Source organism: Kogia breviceps, chromosome 7 (assembly GCF_026419965.1).
Source record: "Kogia breviceps isolate mKogBre1 chromosome 7, mKogBre1 haplotype 1, whole genome shotgun sequence".
Taxonomy (NCBI): Eukaryota; Metazoa; Chordata; class Mammalia; order Artiodactyla; family Physeteridae; genus Kogia; species Kogia breviceps.
In genome coordinates, this window is record NC_081316.1 from 62,706,498 (window position 1) to 62,727,514 (window position 21,017).

The 21,017-nt window shown below is 39.7% G+C and overlaps 1 protein-coding gene and 1 pseudogene across 1 annotated transcript in view; one reads left to right on the forward strand and one right to left on the reverse strand.

Annotated features, from left to right (window-relative positions):
- The window catches only part of INTS4 (integrator complex subunit 4), a 121,640-nt gene that overhangs the window by 50,231 nt on the left and 50,392 nt on the right, over nucleotides 1-21,017 (forward strand). The window contains exons 5-10 of the mRNA XM_059069508.2: nucleotides 3,654-3,839; nucleotides 4,494-4,544; nucleotides 8,168-8,256; nucleotides 9,392-9,512; nucleotides 14,509-14,580; nucleotides 16,530-16,704. Of these exons, the coding sequence (XP_058925491.1) occupies nucleotides 3,654-3,839; nucleotides 4,494-4,544; nucleotides 8,168-8,256; nucleotides 9,392-9,512; nucleotides 14,509-14,580; nucleotides 16,530-16,704 (694 nt within the window). The remainder of the gene's footprint in view (nucleotides 1-3,653; nucleotides 3,840-4,493; nucleotides 4,545-8,167; nucleotides 8,257-9,391; nucleotides 9,513-14,508; nucleotides 14,581-16,529; nucleotides 16,705-21,017) is intronic.
- Nucleotides 18,813-19,495, reverse strand: LOC131759942 (large ribosomal subunit protein eL19-like; annotated as a pseudogene).

Genomic DNA, 21,017 nt, shown 5'->3' on the forward strand with positions numbered 1-21,017 from the left:
TATAGTAGTTTGTACATCTTAATTCCCTACTCCTATTTTACTCCTCTTCCTCTACCCACTGGTAACCACTAGTTTCCTTTCTATATCTGTGAGTCTGTTTCTGTTTTGTAATATTCATTTGTTTTATTTTTTTAGATTCCATTTTAAGTGATAACACCCAGTATTTGTCTTTCTCTGTGTGACTTATTTCACTAAGCATAATACCCTCCAGATCCATCTGTGTTGTTGCAAATGGCAAAATTTCATTCTTTTTTATGGTTGAGTAGTATTCCAGTGTGTGTGTGTGTGTGTGTGTGTGTGTGTGTGTGTGTGTGTGTGTGTGTGTATACACACGTACACCACCTCTTCTTTATCCATTTGTCTGTTGATGGACATTTGGGGTGCTTCCATATCTTGGCTATTGTAAATAATGCTGCTATAAACATTGGGTGCATGTATCTTTTCCAAGCAGTGTTTTTGTTTTCTTCAGATATATACCCAGGAGTGGAATTGCTGGATCATATGGTAGTTCCATTTTAAATTTTTTGAGGAACCCCATACTGTTTTCCATAGAGGCTGCACCAATTTTCATTCCAACCAACAGTGTATAAGAGTTCTCCTTTATCCACATCTTTCCAACATTTGTTATTTGTGTTCTTTTTAATGATTGCCATTCTGACAGGTGTTAGATGATGTCTCATTGTAGTTTTGATTTGCATGTCTCTGATGATTAGTGATGTTGAGCATCTTTTCATGTGCCTGTTGGCCATTTGTATGTCTTTGGAAAAGTGTCTATTCAGGTCTTCTGCCCAATTTGTAATCAGGTTGTTTGGGTTTTTTTGATATTGAGGTATATGAGCTGTCTATATGTTTGGAATATTAACCCCTTATTGGTCATGTAATTTGCAAATATTTTCTCCGATTCACTAGGTTGTCTTTTTTGTCAGTGGTTTCCTTTGCTGTGCAAAAGCTTTTAAGTTTAATTAGGTCCCATTTGTTTATTTTTGCTTTTGTTTCCTTTGCCTTAGGAGAGAGACCCAAAAAATTATTTCTATGATTTATGTCAGAGTGTTCTGCCTATGTTTTCTTCTGGGAGTTGTATGGTTTCTAGGTTTGTTTGTTTGTTTTTTTGGCTGCATTGGGTCTTAGTTGAGGCACACAGTATCTTCATTGTGGCATGCAGGCTCTTCATTGTGGCGTGCAGGCTTCTCCCTAATTGTGGCGTGTGGGTTTTTCTCTCTTTAGTTGTGGCATGTGGGCTCCAGAATACATGGGCTCCGTAGTTTGCAGCTCAAGGACTCTCTAGTTGAGGCACGTGGTCTCAGTAGTTGTAGCGTGTGGGCTTAGTTGCCCTGCAGGATGTGGGATCTTAGTTCCCTGACCAGGGATTGAACCTGCATCCCTTGCATTGGAAGGTGGATTCTTTACCACTGGACCACCAGGGAAGTCCCACAGTTAGGTCTTAAATCCATTTTGAGTTTACTTTTGTATATGGTCTGAGAAAATGTTCTAATTCATATTTTCACATGTAGCTGTAGAATGTCCCCAGAACCACTTATCAAAGGGACTGTCTTTTCCCCATTGTATATTTTTTCCTCCTTTGTTGTAGATTAATTGACCATAAGTGTGTGGGTTCATTTCTTGTCTCTCTCTTCTGTTCCACTGATCTGTGTGTCTGTTTTTTTTTTTTTTTTTTGTGGTACACGGGCCTCTCACTGTTGTGGCCTCTCCCGTTGCGAGCACAGGCTCCGGACGTGCAGGCTCAGCAGCCATGGCTCACGGGCCCAGCCGCTCCGCGGCACGTGGGATCTTCCCGGACTGGGGCACGAACCCGTGTCCCCTGCATCTGCAGGGGGATTCTCAACCACTGTGCCACCAGGGAAGCCCTGTGTGTCTGTTTTTTTAAAAAAATTGTTTATTTATTTATTTTTGGCTGCGTTGGGTCTTTGTTGCCGCACACGGGCTTTCTCTAGTTGTGGCAATTGGGGGCTGCTCTTTGTTGCGGTGCGCGGGCTTCTCATTGCAGTGGCTTCTCTTGTTGCGGAGCACGGGCTCTAGGCACGCAGGCTTCAGTAGTTGTGGCACATGGGCTCAGTAGTTTTGGCTTGCAGGCTCTGGAGCACAGGCTCAGTAGTTGTGGCGCATGGGCTTAGTTGCTCCGCGGCATGTGGGATATTCCCAGATCAGGGCTCAGACCTGTGTACCCTGCATTGGCAGGCAGATTCTTAACCACTGAGCCACCAGGGAAGTCTTGTGTGTCTTGTTTTAGTGCCATTAACATACTGTTTTGGTCATGGTAGCTTTGTAGTATAGTCTAAAGGCAGGGAGCATGATTCTTCCAGGTTTGTTCTTTTTTCTCAAGATTGCTTTGGTGATGGTGGCTTTTTATTTTATTTTATTTTTTAAGTGGAAGGAAGCAAATTTTATTATTAATAATAATCGTAATAGTAACAATAGCTGCCAATGTTTATGGATTTCTCACAACACTGCAGATGCTTTGCATGCACTTAATTTAAATTAATTTACTTTCAGTTCTCCTAAGAACCCCCAAAAGAAGGCCCTTTATAATCCATATTTAGTCTGTATTCTGTGTTCAATATATAAAAGATTCTGAAAGGAGCACAGTCTTTTTTTTCTTTTTTTGGCTGCATTAGGTCTTCGTTGCTGCAATGGGCTTTCTCTAGTTGCGGCAAGCTCAGCTCAAGCTCGTGTTGAGAAACGTGGGCTTCTCATTGCAGTGGCTTCTCTTGTTGTGGAGCACAAGCTCTAGGCGTGTGGGCTACGGTAGTTGTGGTGCATGGGCTCAGTAGTTGTGGCACATGGGCTTAGTTGCTCAGCAGTATGTGGTATCTTCCTGGACCAAGGATTGAACCTGTGTCCCCTGCACTGGCAGGTGGATTCTTAACCATAGCACCACCAGGGAAGCCCAGGAGCACAGTCTTAAAGGAGATGGACTTGTGAAAACAAGACATTGCTGTACAATTTGATGCCTGAGAGGATACTATAGCAGCTCCCAAGAGGAAGGGCCTAGCTTCCTGCTGGGGAGGATGAAGCTTGATGGTGGCTATTTTTGATGGTGGTAGAGTAGTTACTGGGAGAGTTGGTCATGTTTTACTTTCTTATTTGGGTGCTTCTTATTTGTGTGTGTTTTGTGAAAATTCATTGAGCTGTACATTTAATATTTTTGCATATTTCTGTATGAATATTAAAATTTTTAAAATTTATGAATTTTCTGTTTTTAGATTTGATAGTAAAATGCAGTTTAAGGGGTCACTTTTAAAATACCTAGTCTTTACAAGGCCAGATGCTTGCTGTTGGGAGTATAATGTTGAATAAATGGGAGTCTTATTTTCTAAGGATTCATGATTCTTTTTGGAAGATACATACTCAAAAAACATGAAGGGAATTCCTTGGCTGTCCAGTGGTTAGGATTAGGCACTTTCACTGTCAGCGCCTGGGTTCAATCCCTGGTTGGGAAACTAAGATCCCACAGGACACACAGCATGGCCAAACAACAACAACAACAAAAAAAAACCCATGAGACTAGACAGACTGGTGAGAATGTAGTGTTTGAAGTCATTCCTAAAATTGATACAGTGCTTTTGTTTCTGTGTTTTTGTTTATTTTTAAGATATCTTAATCATGTCCTTTTGTTCTCTCTTTTCTTTTCATAGCACCTGACAGATACCTCGCATGGTGTAAGAAATAAGTGCCTGCAATTACTTGGCAATCTGGGTTCTTTGGAGAAAAGTGTCACAAAAGATGCAGAAGGCCTAGCTGTCAGAGACGTCCAGAAGATTATAGGGGATTACTTCAGTGACCAGGACCCACGTGTCAGAACAGCAGCTATAAAAGCCATGGTAAACATGATCATGGAAACTAAATGGAGATACTTTTGTTTGTTTGTTTTCTTTTTTTTTTTTTCTTTTTTTTTTTTTTAAGTTAATGGCTAATGCCACCTTGGATACATTCTGAATCTCCCCAGGGTATACTTTATGCACACTTTCAGGAAGGTGTTGGTGGCATCACAGAACTCAAAGGCACACATTCCTTTACAACAGTTGCTTATCTTTGGGCTTCTTTGGTAACTTTCACCTGCATTTCTGAAACATGGAAGGTACAACTTGTATCCCAGGTCCATGGGAGAGATGTTACTTGGTATTATAGTACAATAGGTACAGGTTATACCTTTGTATTTCAGAAATATAGGTGAAAGTTATGGGGGAGGGTTGCTCTTCAGGGGGAGATGGTGTTAACCATTTCTTCCTCAGCCTCCTTATCATTGTTTCATATTTTTTTCTGATATCCCCTTGGGACAGTCCATGGGTTAGATTCATTAAGTGTTTGAGTGTTTCTACTGAAAAGTCCAGGTTTCTTATTTATATAGCACTGATTTTGGCCAAAGGGAACAATGTTAATGTGATATAATGGGGAAAAATATATGAGATTGTGGGGAGACATTAGAAATACTGATTTTTTTTTCAGAATACTTAAACTGTATCTTTATTATCTAGTTGCAGCTCCATGAAAGAGGACTGAAATTATACCAGACAATTTATAATCAGGTACCTTAAATGATTGCTATCTAGAAGAGGAGGGAGGTGGAGAAATCATGAAACTGGGAGGATGGCACGGTGGTGGTCAGAATTTGAAAACATAGAGCTTCAGCTGGCTAACAGTGGCATTGTTGTGATGAATGTGCAGTTGTATCCAAAACATACATTCTAAGAAGAGAATGGGGAATATGTAATGAGTAGCACTACTGCATGTGAGGAGGACATTTGGGAGGATTTAGGTAGCTCAGTATGAATACCACAGTATACAAAGAGAAGTGTAGTGTTCAGAGTAAGGAAAGTGGTAGTCCTGCTGATCTCTGTTTGGTTGACTGAACTTGACCTCAAACCCGAAGTCAATTCAGGGCACCACACTTGAGAAATGGGAGTATTTCTGGAGGAGGATGACCAAGACCATGGGGTCATATGAAAAGATATCACATGATTGTTATAGCATTGGTGAGGAAAAGCACAATGAAGTTATAGTATCATTAGGAGAAGATGACTGAGAAGCCTAACCAAAAGCCCTTACAGTTATTCTTGTAGAATAATTGGATGTATCTAGAGACAAGAAATCTAAATCCACGCTCAGAGACCAGTTTTTGTTAGCCAACTGAGAGTGGTTTTAGCTTTTAGAGGAAGAGGATAATTAGCCAAACCCCTATGACTGATGTGTAAACCAAGTACGTTCTTTTACAAATGAAGTAGAATGAGTTCAGAATGGTTATGTTGGTGTGACCTATAGGAAAACTGTGTGGGAAACCAAATAATTAAAGGAAACTTGTAGAGTAAGGACTCAAAGGAAAAAGAATTAGTCCGATGATTCAGATGTTTAGTGACATAAGACTGTGTCAGTTGGTTAGACAAGCAATACTGTGGACGTCAAGGGAGTGAGGATGGAATGATGGTGGAGGATTTGAGATATGAGGTAGAATTAGTTACTATAATGAGTTCATTTTGATTATCTTGAGTTTGAAGGGTTGATGGGATACTCATGAGGAGAATTCCAGGTCTGGAACTTAGGAAAGATCAGAGCTGGAGGCGGATATTTGGAGCCATCAATATCTAGGGGTCATGGGGATACCCAGGGAGAGTAAGAAGATTGGAAGTGATGAGGATGGAGCCAGGGGTGAGGTCCAGTGTTTAAGAAAGGAGCCCTAGAATGAAACTGAGGAGCAGCGTGATGGAGGAGGAGGAAGAATATATTCCAAAAAAAGCAGGAGGGCATTTTCATAGTCAGCAGTGTCAAATGCTGGTGAAAGGTCATTTAGGATAGCACTGAAATCTGGTCATGGGACTTAGCAACAAAGTGGTCATTAGTGAGTTTAAAGAGAGCAATTTCAGTAGAGTGCTGTGACTGGGTGAAGCCAGATCAGGGTCTTTTAAGGTGAGGCATTTAAAGTCTATTGACTATGACTATACTTTAAAGAAACTTGACTATGATAGGAAAGTGGGGTAGAAGTTGGTAGAAGGGGGCATAGGATTAAGGGTTGTTGTTTTTTTTCCTGTATTTTAAAGACAGTTGCTAAGTATGTTTATATGTTGAAGAGAGAGCTAGTGTTTTGGGAGAGCTAGTGTTATGATAGAAGAGACAAAGGGGAATAAATGCTGGAGTAAGTTCCTTGAGGCAGAAAATCAGATTCATGAGCTGATTCATCCAACAAATGTTAGTGAGTACCTAATGCTGGCTGTATAATGCCAAGCATGTTATAATAGATAGGACCCATGCCCTTCACATTGTCATAGGTAAGACAGGCAATTAACAAATAAGCAAACACAGTTATAGCATATGAGTATTGCTGTGAGGTAAATCAATAGGATGCTATCATAGAGAATCACAAAGAGGATTTATTTTGGCGGATGGTAAGGGATGGTCATGTGAGGAAGTGATGGGATCCATAGCAAAAGTAGAAGGATTAAGAACTAGAAAGGACCCTTTTCCCTCAGATATTGAGAAAACAAGGGGTGGGAGAATACAGGAATAAATGAATTTATAACTGGTGTGGAGTAGTTGAGTGGGTTTGTGCCTGAGAACCTTGATTTTTCTCAGATAAACAGGTCGCCTTATAGCTGGTAGTAGGATAGAAGTCCTGAGGAAAAGGTTAAGAAAAGCTGCCTTGGGGCTTCCCTGGTGGCGCAGTGGATAAGAATCTGCCTGTCAATGCAGGGGACACGGGTTCGAGCCCTGGTCCAGGAAGATTCCCACATGCCGTGGAGCAACTAAGGCTGTGTGCCACAACTACTGAGCCTACATTCTAGAGCCCTTGAGCCACAACTACTGTTGTGAGCTGCAACAAGAGAAGCCACTGCAATGAGAAGCCTGCACACTGCAACGAAGAGTAGCCCCTGCTTGCCGCAACCAGAGAAAGCCTGCATGAAGCAATGAAGACACTACACAGCCAAAAAAAAAAAAAAAAGGCTCATTAGCCACCTTTCTGAAAAAAAGAAAAGCTGCCTTGGGAAATGGAAGTGGAAAGCAGGAGTGTAAAAGATTTCAGAGTAAGACTAATAAGGTTTGAGATCATGAATCACCAATCCCCTAGAGAGTGTGGTCTTTGCCAGTGCTCTGCCCTTGTGAAGACTAGAGAAAGTCTTAGGTTTGTGGAGCAGCTGTAGCAGAAATCCTCAGGGGGTTGTGTATGATGATGCAGACAGTGCTGTCAAGAGACTGAAGTAAGGATGGGTATAGAGCAAGGAAAAGGTTTATTTGGAAAGAAAGGACAGAATTAAAGCAGTGGTTCTCTCAACCAAGGTGATTTTGCCCTCCATGGCACATTTGGCAATGTCTGGAGGTATTTTTGACTATTGCAGTTGCTGGGGAGAGGAAGAGGGTGCAGTGCTACAACTACCTAGTGGGTAGAGCCAGGGATGCTGCTAAATATCTTATATTGCACAGGACAGCCTCTCACAGCAAAGAATCATCTAGTCCAAAATGTCAATAATAGCAAGGTTGAGAGACCCTGCTTAAACGGATAGGTAACTTAAGTGGGATGAAGAGCAGGTGTCATGGGTTAAGTCGTGGCGATGGAAGAGCTGGTAGAGTAGCATATATGGTCAAAGCATGGAATATAAGATTTTAAAATTTCAAAAATCATTTTCTGGGTGTTGTTGAAGTCTAGGGTGTAGCGATGACTGTGGGTGGAGTAGGGATATTCCATTTCAGACTAAAGTAAAAAAGGAAAATTTGGCCTCTTTTTGGCAGCTTAGCGTTAAAATTGTACATTTATTTAGAGTGCTTGAATTTTCAGATGGACTGTCAGTCAGAAATTTGTGCTCTAGTTTTACAGATAGGGAAAAAACTCATCTTTGGTGTTTGAGCCTGTGAGGGTAGCACTGTGGGCTCCCAGCAAGCTTTGCTATGATTGATCTAACTATTCTAGATGGCTTTTGTGCTATCTATCAATCTGTGGTTCTCCTTTCAGACATGGGGTGGGAGGGTACACAGTCAGAACACAGCCAGAGCAGCTGGCAGAGGCCAAGAATTCTTTGTTGGGCAAAGGTTCAAGAAGTTAATATCACCCATATGTGTTTTGATTGGTATCCTTATCCAGCCACTGCATCTTCATTTTGAAAATAGTTTGAACATCACCTGGGAGGACACAGAACTAACAGACTTTTGGAATCCTTGTTTGCAGGCTTGTAAATTGCTCTCTGATGACTATGAACAAGTGCGCAGTGCTGCAGTCCAGCTTATCTGGGTTGTCAGTCAGCTCTATCCTGAAAGGTCAGTGTGGGTGTAAGCCAGCTTTTGTTCATTGCCAAGCCATTTTTCTCCTCCCACCATGCAGAAAGCTCACCTCCAGAAAAGGAATGTTGGTTAGATTTTTGGAGTGCAGTATGGAATAGGGGAAAAGCATGGACCCTGAAAATCAGGATGCTTGGTCCTTGTTTTTCAGCTCTGCCTTGTACTTTCTGTGTATGCTGGGAAAGACATTTCACCTCTCTGGGTCCCAACTATAAATGAAGAGATCGGATCGTCTTTCTCAAATGCTATCCACTCCACCTTTGCCCACCCCTTAAAAAAAGTCTTTAAAATGGTTTGGTGCACACTTTAGTAAATACAAATGCCAGCTAAAGATACCAGGTGAATTTGAGAATAATGATCCCTTATGTAGTGTTTTCCTGGTTAAAAATATTTTCATAGGGAATTACCTGTTGGTCCAGCGGTTAGGACTTGGTGCTTTCTCTGCTGAGGGCCTGGGTTCAATCCCTGGTTGGGGAGCTACGATTGTGCAAGCTGTGCGGTGTGGCCAAAAATAAAAAATTATTTTTCACAGTAATTAAATAATTTATCTCACAGTGATTCTTTGAGGTGGAGAGACAGGTATTATTCTGTTTTATAGAAGAACTCCTTTTATAGGAAAAAGAAGTGTTTTTTCCTCTTCATTAAACTACCTACTGAAATTGAAAAACCAGAATGAGTTAGTAAAGCTATAGACATCACCCCCCACCCCTCCCCCAAAAAAGACTAGCTGGAAATTGTCTTTTCATTTAGGACCAGATTTTCAAGTATGTTTTATATTGGTTTATTCTGAGACATGCTATATTGACAGCAATGCAATTGTAAGAGAGAATAAACTTAAAGATAACTCTGTGGTAGCTGTTTTTGGTATCTCATAAATCTTTGAATCTTCAGTGTTAAGTACTTTTTACTCAAGACACAAATTTGCATTGCAACTAAAAGTAAACAAATCCCAGAGTGATTTGGTTACTCTGAAATGTATTTCATCATTATAGGATTTGAATTATTCATTTATCATTTCTATTTGTGCTAATTTTCATTGGTCATTCTCAGTTTATTGAACCTGCAATTTTAGTCTCATATTTTGTCACTTGTGGTTTCTTTTCTTTTAATTTAGCATTGTCCCAATCCCTTCTTCTAATGAAGAAATTCGCTTAGTTGATGATGCATTTGGAAAAATTTGTCACATGGTCAGTGATGGCTCCTGGGTGGTTCGAGTTCAAGCTGCAAAGCTATTGGTAAGTTACATCTTCTTTAATGAACATATTACCTGTTACACTTGTAAAACATTTTTTAGTTTTTTACCCCATAGAATCTAAAATTCATTTATGTAAAGCTGTATGAATAATGAATTACAGTGGTGAATTGAAAAGATTTTCACTTAGATGACTATAATTTGACTCAAGTGCTTTATGATATTTAAGTGATTTCAAATCCAAACAACTCTAAATTACATAAGTATGATTATACTTCAAAAGTAATTAATAATCTAATCTTGCTAATAATAATAATTGTTACTATTTCTAGAGCTCTTAGCCCACTAAGGTAGGCACTTTTAGTCATACATGCATACACATGCACATACACCCATTTCCTCATATACAGGCACACGTAAATATATGCTTTTACATACACTTATATACATACTTTTTGTTTTTAATTTTTAATTCTTTTAAACTCTTTGAGGTAGATATTATATTATTTATTTTATAAATAATAAAGCTAAGGTTTAGAAAAGTATAATTTGTCCAAGGCCACATAGATAGTAAATGATACTTTATGCTCTAAAGCCCATGTACAATTCCTTCCTAGTGCGGGTCCAGTTATATATTAGGAGCTGCGGTTGTGCAGCTAAGGTCCTGCTGGTTTACTAGTTCCTCTGTGCAAGCTAAGAGGGCTAAGAGGTAAACTCCTCTGCTCCAATTCTTTTTTTTTTTTTTTTTTTTTTTTCCGTACGTGGGCCTCTTACCGCTGCGGCCTCTCCCACTGCAGAGCGCAGGCTCAGCGGCCATGGCTCACGGGCCCAGCCGCCCCGTGGCACGAACCCGCGTCCCCCACATTGGCAGGCGGACCCTCAACCACTGCGCCACCAGGGAAGCCCCCCTGCTCCAATTCTTGAGTAGACAAATCCATGATCAGGTAAACCATATATGGTCTTTAGACTACATATTCATCAATTCAGCAAACTCTGAGCATAATCTGTGTCTTCAAAAGAGTGGATAGTCAGGTAGGTTGACATAGGCAATCAGTCAATTACAATACCGGTACTCCTAGGAAAGAGCACCTAACACATGCACAGAAGGCTTTTTGGACAAGGTGATTTCTCAGTTGACTTTGAAAGATGAGTATGGGTTAGCTAGGTAAAGAAGTAGACAAGGAGAAAATATGAGCAGAGATACATGAGTACACTATCATGCATGCTAATATCATACCAAACTACAATATCATGTTAAACTACAAGCAGTTTAGTACTTCTTGGTGTGGGGGATAATGTTAGATTTGGTGATGTGTGACAAGATTAAGCTTGGGAGGAACGCAGAAGCCAGATTTTCAAGAACTTAGATGAAATGATAAGGCTTTAGACTTAAGTCCATCTTGTACAGAAAATGAATAGAGTCCATTCTCCTTGGCTTATAGCAGGATGAAAAATTTCAGATATGGATGTATCAGAAAATTCAAAACCATGTAAAGGGTTGATTTTCAGTTATCTGTAACTTCCCTGATGGAGCAAAGAAACTTGATTTTCAAGAGTAAAGCTCCATGGGACTATTTAGAACACAATCACTACTTTGAAATTAATTATGTTAATTGGCATCCTATCTAGAATAGGGTCCTTAGTTTAATGTTTTCTTTTTAAGATGTTAAATAATTTAAACCTTATTTGTAAGGCTCCGGAAGTCTTTGACCTTAAAAATTATAACACTTTAAGAAGGTTAGATTGTAGACAGTAGGTTTTTATGTTTGTAACTCTGCCCAGGGCTAGTCTTTCCCAGGGCAAAGGTAGCTGTCTTAGTCAGTTGCAGTTTTATGTGTCTCACATAGTAATCCATATATATATATATATATATATATATATATTTTTAGTCTGCTTCTCTTTTTCATCACCTAATGAATAGAGGCTAGGAGCTTAAAATTGAAATAGACAAACAGTGCATAGACTTATGTTATTATACTAGTTGAGCAGTTTTTGTTCTGAGAGCAGGTTTGATGCACTTGTTTGTTTAATATCAGTTTTCTTAGTGTTATAGATTATTAAGTAGTGGTAGTAGTACAGCTGGAGAGCTTTTACCTGAATATATGTGTCTTGGTCAAAGTATACAGGAATGTAGATGTTTTTCTGATTGGTGAGATGTACTTTATGATGAACTCATTATCTTTTTGGTCCAGATTTCCTCCTTCTGTGCTTTCATAAATAGTGCCATCATTTACCCAGAGGCATTTGAGAATTCTTTCTCTGTGTCCCGTATACACTGAGTCATCAACTCTTATCAGTACTACCTTCTTGACATACCTTGAATCTATCCCTTCTCTATTTCCACTGCGCTTGTAACAGTTCAGGTTTTACTATTTTTCAAGTGGATTATGCTGTAAGGTTCTTGCTATTTGTGGATTTAAAATGGAAAGCTTCAGCTATTCTTACATAACACTGGAAACTTGTTACAAACAATGATATGCAATTTTTTGAGGCTAGAATTTGAATCGTACCCCCTCTTTGCTACTGTGTTGGGAGAGAGCTCAGTTGAAGGCTTTGGAGGAGGACGTTGAGACTATGGGTTCCAGTAACTTACTGTGAAGTCATTAAAACTTTCATTCTTTGTAGAAAAACAGAGTGCCTGTTAAAAAGCCAACTGTTAGGGACTTCCCTGGCAGTCCAGTGGTTAAGACTCTGTGCTTCTAATACAGGGGACACGGGTTCAGTCGAGAACTAAGACCCACATGGCTAATGGTGCGGCCAAAAAAAAAGACAACTGTTAATGTTGGTGGTAAAACTAAAGAGAAAGTGAGGAGTTCTTAAAAATGTATAGTTTTTATTCATAAAATTGATGTTTTTGCATTAAAAACATGAATGTTAGATTTGGTATTGGCTCAGACCTACGTAACAAACTATATACCATGTAGAGATAAGAAAAAGTGGTTTTGAAACTATTTAAGGTGAACAGTACAGTTTCCCTTCTAGAATTGTAGGAAAGGGCTTCCCTGGTGGTGCAGTGGTTGAGAGTCCACCTGGCGATGCAGGGGACACTGATTCGTGCCCCGGTCTGGGGAGATCCCACATGCCGCAGAGCAGCTAGGCCTGTGAGTCATGGCCGCTGAGCCTGTGCTCCGCAACGGGAGAGGCCACAATAGTGAGAGACCCGCATACCACAAAAAAAAAAAAAAAAAAAAAAGAATTGTAGGAAAGGTGTTAACTTGGGTAAGAGTACTCCCAAAGAACATGTAACCTAACCTGCTGTGGAAAATGTGATTGGAGAAAAAGTCTGAGCCTGTATAAACATTTCCATATTTGTTAACTTGGGAATTAGAGAAGATTTCCAATATATTCCTTAAGAATGTCTAGGACCTGCTTTAAATAGTCTCCTAATTTGTGTCTCTGCTTCGTTTTGGGTTCCTTCTGGTCCATTAGCCACATTGCTGCCAAGATGATGTTTATGAGTATAAATCTGATTATGTTTCTCTCTTATTTGAAATGAACAAGTTACGGAATCTCTCAGCCTCAATTTCTCGTAAAAAATAAATAAATAAAAAGTGAGGATAATGCTCATTCTTCATTGGGATTATTGGGAGGAATAAATTTTTAAAATGCGAGTCTTTGTACATTACTGAGCTCATTAAATATTTAATAGAAATTATCTATAGAGTTACTATTCATAAGGCAAACTCCTTACCATAGTAAACAAAGACCTTTATGATCTGCTTTCTACCTACCTGTCTTGCCTCATTTTCAGTACCCCCATCCTATGTTCTATTCATAGAACCACTTGATGCTTCCCACATGACATTCTCTCTATGCATTTCATTGTGATTTCCAGTTCCCCAGATATACCTCTCTCTGCCTCCACCCCATACTGTTTTTCTTTAAGTTCCCATAGCACCCTTTATAAATGTATATTATAAAATTTCATACCATAATGCAGTAATATCTTTACTTGTCAATTTCCCTCACTAGTGTGTGATTGTTGAGTGTAGAATTGATGTCTTTTTATTTTTGTGTACCTGTTCCTGGTAACTCTAGGCATATAATGGAATGGTTGCTAAGTATATATTTGTTTAATGAATGAATGGACAAATGAATGGAAAGGATGGAATGAAAAGGAATGGAGAGGCAGTGGAGAATAGTAGTTAAGGCAAAGGATTCTGGAGCCTGGGTTTATAGCTCAGCTCTGTAATTTACACTGTTTGTGACCTTGAATGAATTACTTCATCTTTTTGTGCCTTCTTTCCCCCTTATATAAAATGTGACTAATAATAGTATTTACTTCATGGGGTTGTAGTGAGGATTAAATGAATTAATATATGTATAACGCACTTAGAGCAGTGCATGACACCTAGTAGCTCTATATATGTGCTAGCTGCTGCTGCTAATGGTTTTATTATTTTCCTGATGATTCAAAACCCATAGGGATCTTTACTATCAAGAATAATGTTATCCAAATATCGTATATTAACGCATATATGTGGAACCTAGAAAAATGGTACAGATGAACTGGTTTGCAGGGCAGAAATTGAGACACAGATGTAGAGAACAAATGTATGGACACCAAGGGAGAAAGTGGGGGTGGGGGTGGTGGTGTGATGAATTGGGCGATTGGGATTGACATGTATTCCCTGATGTGTATAAAACTGATGACTATGGGCTTCCCTGGTGGCGCAGTGGTTGAGAATCCGCCTGCCGATGCAGGGGACACGGGTTCGTGCCCTGGTCTGGGAAGATCCCACATGCCGCGGAGCGGCTGGGCCCGTGAGCCATGGCCGCTGAGCCTGCGCGTCCGGAGCCTGTGCTCCGCAACGGGAGAGGCCACAACAGTGAGAGGCCCGCGTACCACCAAAAAAAAAAAAAAAAAAAAAAAAAAAACTGATGACTAATAAGAACCTGCTGTATAAAAAAATTAATTAATTAATTAAAAAAAGAATAATGTTATCTTTATGCATTTAAGTTGGCAGCAAACTTTGAATTTGAAGATATTGTTCAGGTCTTAAAAGTTTTTCATTGCTCTGGATTCTTCCTTTTTATAGGGCTCTATGGAGCAAGTCAGTTCTCATTTCTTGGAACAGACGCTTGACAAGAAGCTGATGTCAGATCTGAGGGTAACTTGAATTCTTTGTTGTTTAAACTGGCTTTCTGAAACCAAAATCAGTGTAGCTATATGCCAAGTTGTGTTGATTTAATTTTACAGCCCATGAATTTGTTAAGATGACTAGATACATTTTAATTTAAAATCTTAGTAAATTGAACCAAATTACAAGTTCCTTCATTAAATTTTAAATTATTATAATGAAATACTTTGCACAGATTGTGTTTCACAAAGAAGAGGCAAGATTAACTTTCTATTTGTTAAAAACTACAAAGGTCTGGTCTTATTTTGTGACTCCTCTCAACAGCAGTTCTCATGGAAGAGTGAGTAAGTCCTTTCTCTGAACAGTAACAGAATGCCCTTAAGCTTTGACTGTGATAGTTCTCTGACATAGTTTTCAGGAACAAATATGAGTCTGAGAGTATGATAGGAGCATTCATTGTCAGTATCTTAATTTTTAAATTATAAAAGTGTTATGGGGCTTCCCTGATGGCTCAGTGGTTGAGAGTCTGCCTGCCGAAGCAGGGGATGCAGGTTTGTGTCCCGGTCTGGGAGGATTCCACATGCTGTGGACCGGCTGGGCCCGTGGGCCATGGCCGCTGGGCCTGTGCGTCCGGAGCCTGTGCTCCACAACGGGAGAGGCCACGACGGTGAGAGGCCCGCGTACAGCAAAAAAAAAAAAAAAAAAAAAAGTGTTAATAAGGAATCAGAATCTTTGATAAGTAAAAGAAAAAGAGAAATAGTTTACCCATATTCCCACTACTCTAACACAGTGACTTTCATCATTTTGGTATATTTCTCTCCAGCTGTTTTTCTTATGCATGTTTTAAACATTGAATCATTATATACAGATAATTTTGTAGACTTTTTATATTTACCACTACCAATATGCTTTTTTTCATATTGTTAACTTCATACTTACAATTTTTACTGATAGCATAATATTCTGTTAAGTAGATGTGCCATCATTTTTTAGCCCTTTATTATACATTTACAGTTTCTCCTTAATTTTTCCACCATTATAAATCACATATAGAGTATCACCTTCATGGATATTAGATCTTTTCTTGTTTTGATTTATTCCATAAGATGAATTCTTGGGAATGGTTGGGGAGTTAATATCTGTGTTTCATGAAACATTGCCATATGGCTTTCTTGAAGGGCATTCCCTTCATTTGAGGTCAGTGATTGCTTAAGTGTTCTTTGTGTATACTGGGGTGGAAGTGCAAAGAAGGACACGCTCATGGTGAATGGTGAGGGATGGGTAATGCAGGGGTTTCTAAGACATTTCGCAAGGTACAAACTTTACTTCTGCATCTGACCCACATCCTTGTAGGCTTAGGTGCTATATTTCATCAGTGCCTTTGAGATGATCAGTCATGAGGATGTGGGCTCACACCAGGAAGTTTCATAGAGGCTGATATCTATGCCAGTTTATTCATTTATGAAGGTAACTGTAACTGTCAAGTAGACTCAATATTTACTTTAGCTGACTAGTATATTCCCCCTTAGGCAATCTCTGAAGAAAGTAAATTTACTAGACACTTGCTTGGTGAGCATAGTGTTGTCAAATAGACGCTTAGTTCTGTGGGATGAAAAAAATTATTTTCTAGGGCCAGTGTATTGTCTACCCAGGATGGTGCTTGGAAGGACACTGCCATTATTTACCTCTCTGGTTCTCCCTTTCCTGTGTTGCCATGGCAAACGTAACCACCTGTCCAGTCAACATTCTTGTGCTATCTTTAATGAAGTTACTGTTTTTAATAAGGTTACTGTCAGCTATTGATGACCTGAGAACCTTGGTCTTAACTTCAAGTTGAATTTGCATTTCTCTGCTCTGATCTATTGAGTATTTTTTTTTTAATGTAACTCACAGAGAGCAATCTTATTTCCTACTTTCTCATGTTCTCAACTTAGTTCTCTCATGAATCTCTAGCAAGTGATAATTGTTGTCTTCTATAGAGGAAACGCACTGCACATGAACGTGCCAAGGAACTTTACACTTCGGGAGAGTTTTCCAGCGGCAGGAAGTGGGGAGATGATGCTCCCAAGGAAGAAGTAGATACGGGGGCTGTGAACTTGATCGAGTCAGGAGCTTGTGGAGCCTTTGTTCATGGATTGGAAGATGAGATGTATGGTAAGAATGACTTAATAACAATAACAAGTGCCCATTTACTGAGTGACTGCTATGTATCTGGCATTGTACTGAGTGATATACACAGGTTGTCTCACTTAATCTTCATAGTCACTCAGTGAAGTATCTACTAATATTTTAATTTTATAAACAGAAGAGGTTGAGGTTCAGGTGGTATGGATCAGTGGTTAAGAGCATAGACTTTGGGTTCAGTCAATTTAGGTTCAAATTCTAGCATTTTTGTAAAACAAGGTTAATAGCAAGTGTTTCTGAATTGTGATAATGAAATGAGATTATATATACATGACATGACCCAGTTATAGTAAGAACTTAATAAATGGTAGTAAAAATTGATATTTATGCTGATGATAACAATTGTACTTTCTTATTAGTCACTCAGCTAGTAAGAGACAGAAACAAGATTTAAACCCAGGTTAGTCTGACTAACTAATGACTAATCAAGCCTTTATTTTGCCTTCATTTTTGAAAGATAGTTTCACTGGGAATCAAATTCTAGATTAATAGTGGTTTATTTGTTTATTTTTTTGTCCTTTAAACATCTTGTTCCACAGTTTTTCAGTTTGCATTTTTCTGTTTAGAACTCTGCTGTCATTTAAAATCTTTGTTTTTCCATACATAATGTATCTTTTTTTCTGTGGCTGCTTTTAAGCTTTTCTCTTTATCACTGGTTTTAAACGATCTAATTATAATGTGCCTTGGTATAATTTTCTTCATGTTTCTTATGCTTGGAGTTTGTTGAGCTTCCTGGATCTATGGGTTTGTGGTTTTCATTTGGAAAATCTTTGTTATTTCTTTAAATATTTTTCTGGCCCCATGCTCCTTTGGGGACTCCCAATTACATATATATTAGGCTACTGAGGTTGTCCTGCAGCTCACAGATGCTCTATTCTTTTTTTTCAATGTAATCATTTTTTCCTATTTGTTTCATTTTGGATAATGTTTATTGCTTTGTCTTGGAGTTCTCTAATCTTCTCTTCTGCAGTGTCTAATCTGCTGTTAATTCTATCCAGTATATTTTTCATCTCAGACATTGTAGTTTTCATCCCTAGAAGTTTGATTAGAATTTGCGTTTGTTTAGTGTCTTCTGTATCACTACTTAATATGCTTAATCTTTTCTCTAGCTTTGTCAACAGAGAATGTATTTACAGTAACTATCCTAATGTCCTTGTCTCCTAGCTCTGTTATTTGTGTGATTTCTGGGTTGGTTTTGATTGATTGATTTTTCTCCTCATTATGGATTATATTTTCCTGCTTCTATGCATGCCTGGTAATTTGGGATTGGATGCCAGACACTGAATTTTACTTTATTGGGTGCTGAACATTGTTATATTCCTATAAGTATTCTTGAGCTTTGTTCTAGAATGCAGTTAGTTCAGGTCTTATTTTTAAGCTTTGTTAGGTGGACCCAAGTAGCATTTAGTCTAGGGGTTATTTTTCTTCACTAGTGAAACAAACTCTTCTGAAAAAACTATTGTTGACCATGTGTGAGCTTTGGAGATTGTTCCCTCGAATCCTCTTGAGTGGTTCTTTCTCAGGTCTTGGATAGTTTCTTCACAGATCAGAACTTGGCTGAAGACTTGAGGAGGACCCTCTGCAGACCTCCTAGGCTTGCTCTCTCTGTGCACATCTTTCCTTTCTTGTACTTTGCCCTATGAACTCTAGCCACATTGGCCTTTCCAGACTCCCAGCTCTGTCTTCTCAACTCAGGGAGACCTACAACCTGGAAACTCTACAGACAGTAAACTGGTATAATCATAAAGCTCACCTCATTTATTTCCTGTCTCTCAGGGATCACTACCTCTTATTGCCTGTTGTATAGTGTGTTGAATACTTTTGTTTCATATATTTTGTTTCAGTTTTTAGTTGTTTCAGATAGAAAGATAAATCTAGCCCTTGTTACTCCATTTTATCCAGTAATAGAAGTCCTTGCAAAGCTTTTATGATTTCCACAATATGATGCTCTCCATCTCACATAGATCACAGACTGTCAGTGCCTTGAGATGATTGACTCCAACCTCCTATTTTCAGTGAGGCTAACAGACGTGGGGAGATAATTTTTTTTTTTTTTGGCAGATAAAGCCTTTTTTTTTTTTTTATTGAATGAGTGATCTATGTAATTGCTGAGGCCACTATGTACAGAGAAGAAAAGGAGAACTTTATTTCTTGGTCTCTTCCTCCTTGGACAGAGTCTTGATGATTTCTTCCTTCTTAGCCTGGAGCCGCTCTTCAAGGAGCTTGCAGGCTTCCTTGGTCTTAGACCGGCGGGCCTCAGCCTGGTCTGCCAGAAGCTTCTTGCGAGCCTTGTCTGCCTTCAGCTTGTGGATATGTTCCATGAGAATCCGCTTGTTTTTGAACACATTACCCTTCACTTTCAGGTACAGGCTGTGATACATGTGGCGGTCAATCTTCTTAGGTTCACTGTATCTTCTGAGCAGCCAGCGCAGAATTCTCATCCTCCTCATCCAGGTTACCTTCTTGGGCATTCGAGCATTGGCAGTACCCTTTCGCTTACCTATGCCCATATGCCTGCCCTTCCGGCGAGCCAAAGTGTTTTTTTGGCATCAAGCCTGGGAATGGACTGTCACAGGCTTCCGGATAATCAGCCCATCTTTGATCAGTTTCCGGATCTGCTGATGGGAGTTGGCATCGGCGATTTCATTAGTCTCATTGGGGTCCAACCAGACCTTCTTTTGCCACAGCGGAGGACACTGGAGGCAAGCCTCTTCTGACGCCTGAGCATACTCATGGCTGCGACCGTAGCAGCCAGAGGAAAGAACTTCGGGGAGATAATATTGATTGTCCAAATTTTATAGTAAATTTGTGTCAGAGGATTAGAACTCAGGTCTTTAAAATGCCTATAAAAATGATACCTCAGGGGCTTCCCTGGTGGTGCAGTGGTTGAGAATCCGCCTGCCAATGCAGGGGACACGGGTTCGTGCCCCGGTCCGGGAAGATCCCACATGCTGCGGAGCGGCTGGGCCTGTGAGCCATGGCTGCTGAGCCTGTGTGTCCAGAGCCTGTGTATCCGGAGCCGGTGCTCCACAACGGGAGAGACCACAACAGTGAGAGGCCTGCGTACCACCAAAAAAAAAAAAAAAAAATGATACCTTAGGGGCTTCCCTGGTGGCACAGTGGTTGAGAGTCCGCCTGCCGATGCAGGGGACACAGGTTTGTGCCCCGGTCCGGGAAGATCCCACATGCCGCAGAGCGGCTAGGCCCGTGAGCCATGGCCGCTGAGCCTGTGCGTCCGGAGCCTGTGCTCCGCAACGGGAGAGGCCACAACAGTGAGAGGCCCGTGTACCGAAAAAAAAAAGATACCTCAGAATAGAACTTCTTAGAAGGGCAAGTAAATTACTTTTGAAAGACAGTTTTTCTATTAGTAGATATAAGAATTGGGTTACCCTATTCAATTTGCTGTAAGATTTTCTGTATATATGGAAATTAATTAAAGCTACCTCTGCTTATGTTCTCCATGAACTTGAAACATGAATTAAAAATTTAAATAGTGTTAGATAATAAGGAATTCCAGTTATTAAAACCCATTTTATCCTAAGACAGGTAACTAGAACCTATTTTATTTTGTTTCTCCTAGCATTTTTGCTTTGTTTAGTTTCTGCAATTGAATTTAATCACTGTTAATGTTTATGTGGTTGATTTCTACAGTTTTTAGTTTGTCACTAAGGTTTACTTAAAGGAACTTAACTTTGGAAAGTGAGTAGATAATAACCAGCATCAGGTATGGCAGCTCTCTAATTTAATCATACCTATAAAATTCTGGGTAAATCAGGATTTTAGGGATGCATTTGCTGGGAGTGAAATGGAGCCTGATTTCACTGGCTATAGACTCTAGTGTAGTATCACACATACTTCTAGTCCTCTAGCTGTTCCATGTTCACCCTCCCTTCTGGGCCTTTACATGTGGTTCCTCTGCGTAGAAAGGCTTTTTTCCTTTCCTCTGGCCTAGCAACTCCTTCAAGTATTATTTTAGGGGTCATTTGCTGAAAAGCTGCCTCTGATCCTGTTAAGTAGGCTATGTGCCTCTTCCGCATTTTCTTAATACTACGTGTGCTCTTCCATTGTATCATTCATCACTCTGTAATGCAATTAATTATTGTAGTCTATAGTGGCTGGGACACAGTCTTGTTCTTGTTCATCTTTGTATCTTCAGTACTAAGCATAAAGCTAGTAAGTAGCAAAACTAGGATCTGATTACGTATGTTAAGACACCAGAGGATCAGTCTTTTTTTTTTTCATTCTTGAGCAAGCTAATTCTTTTTCTCTGCCCTGGACCCTTA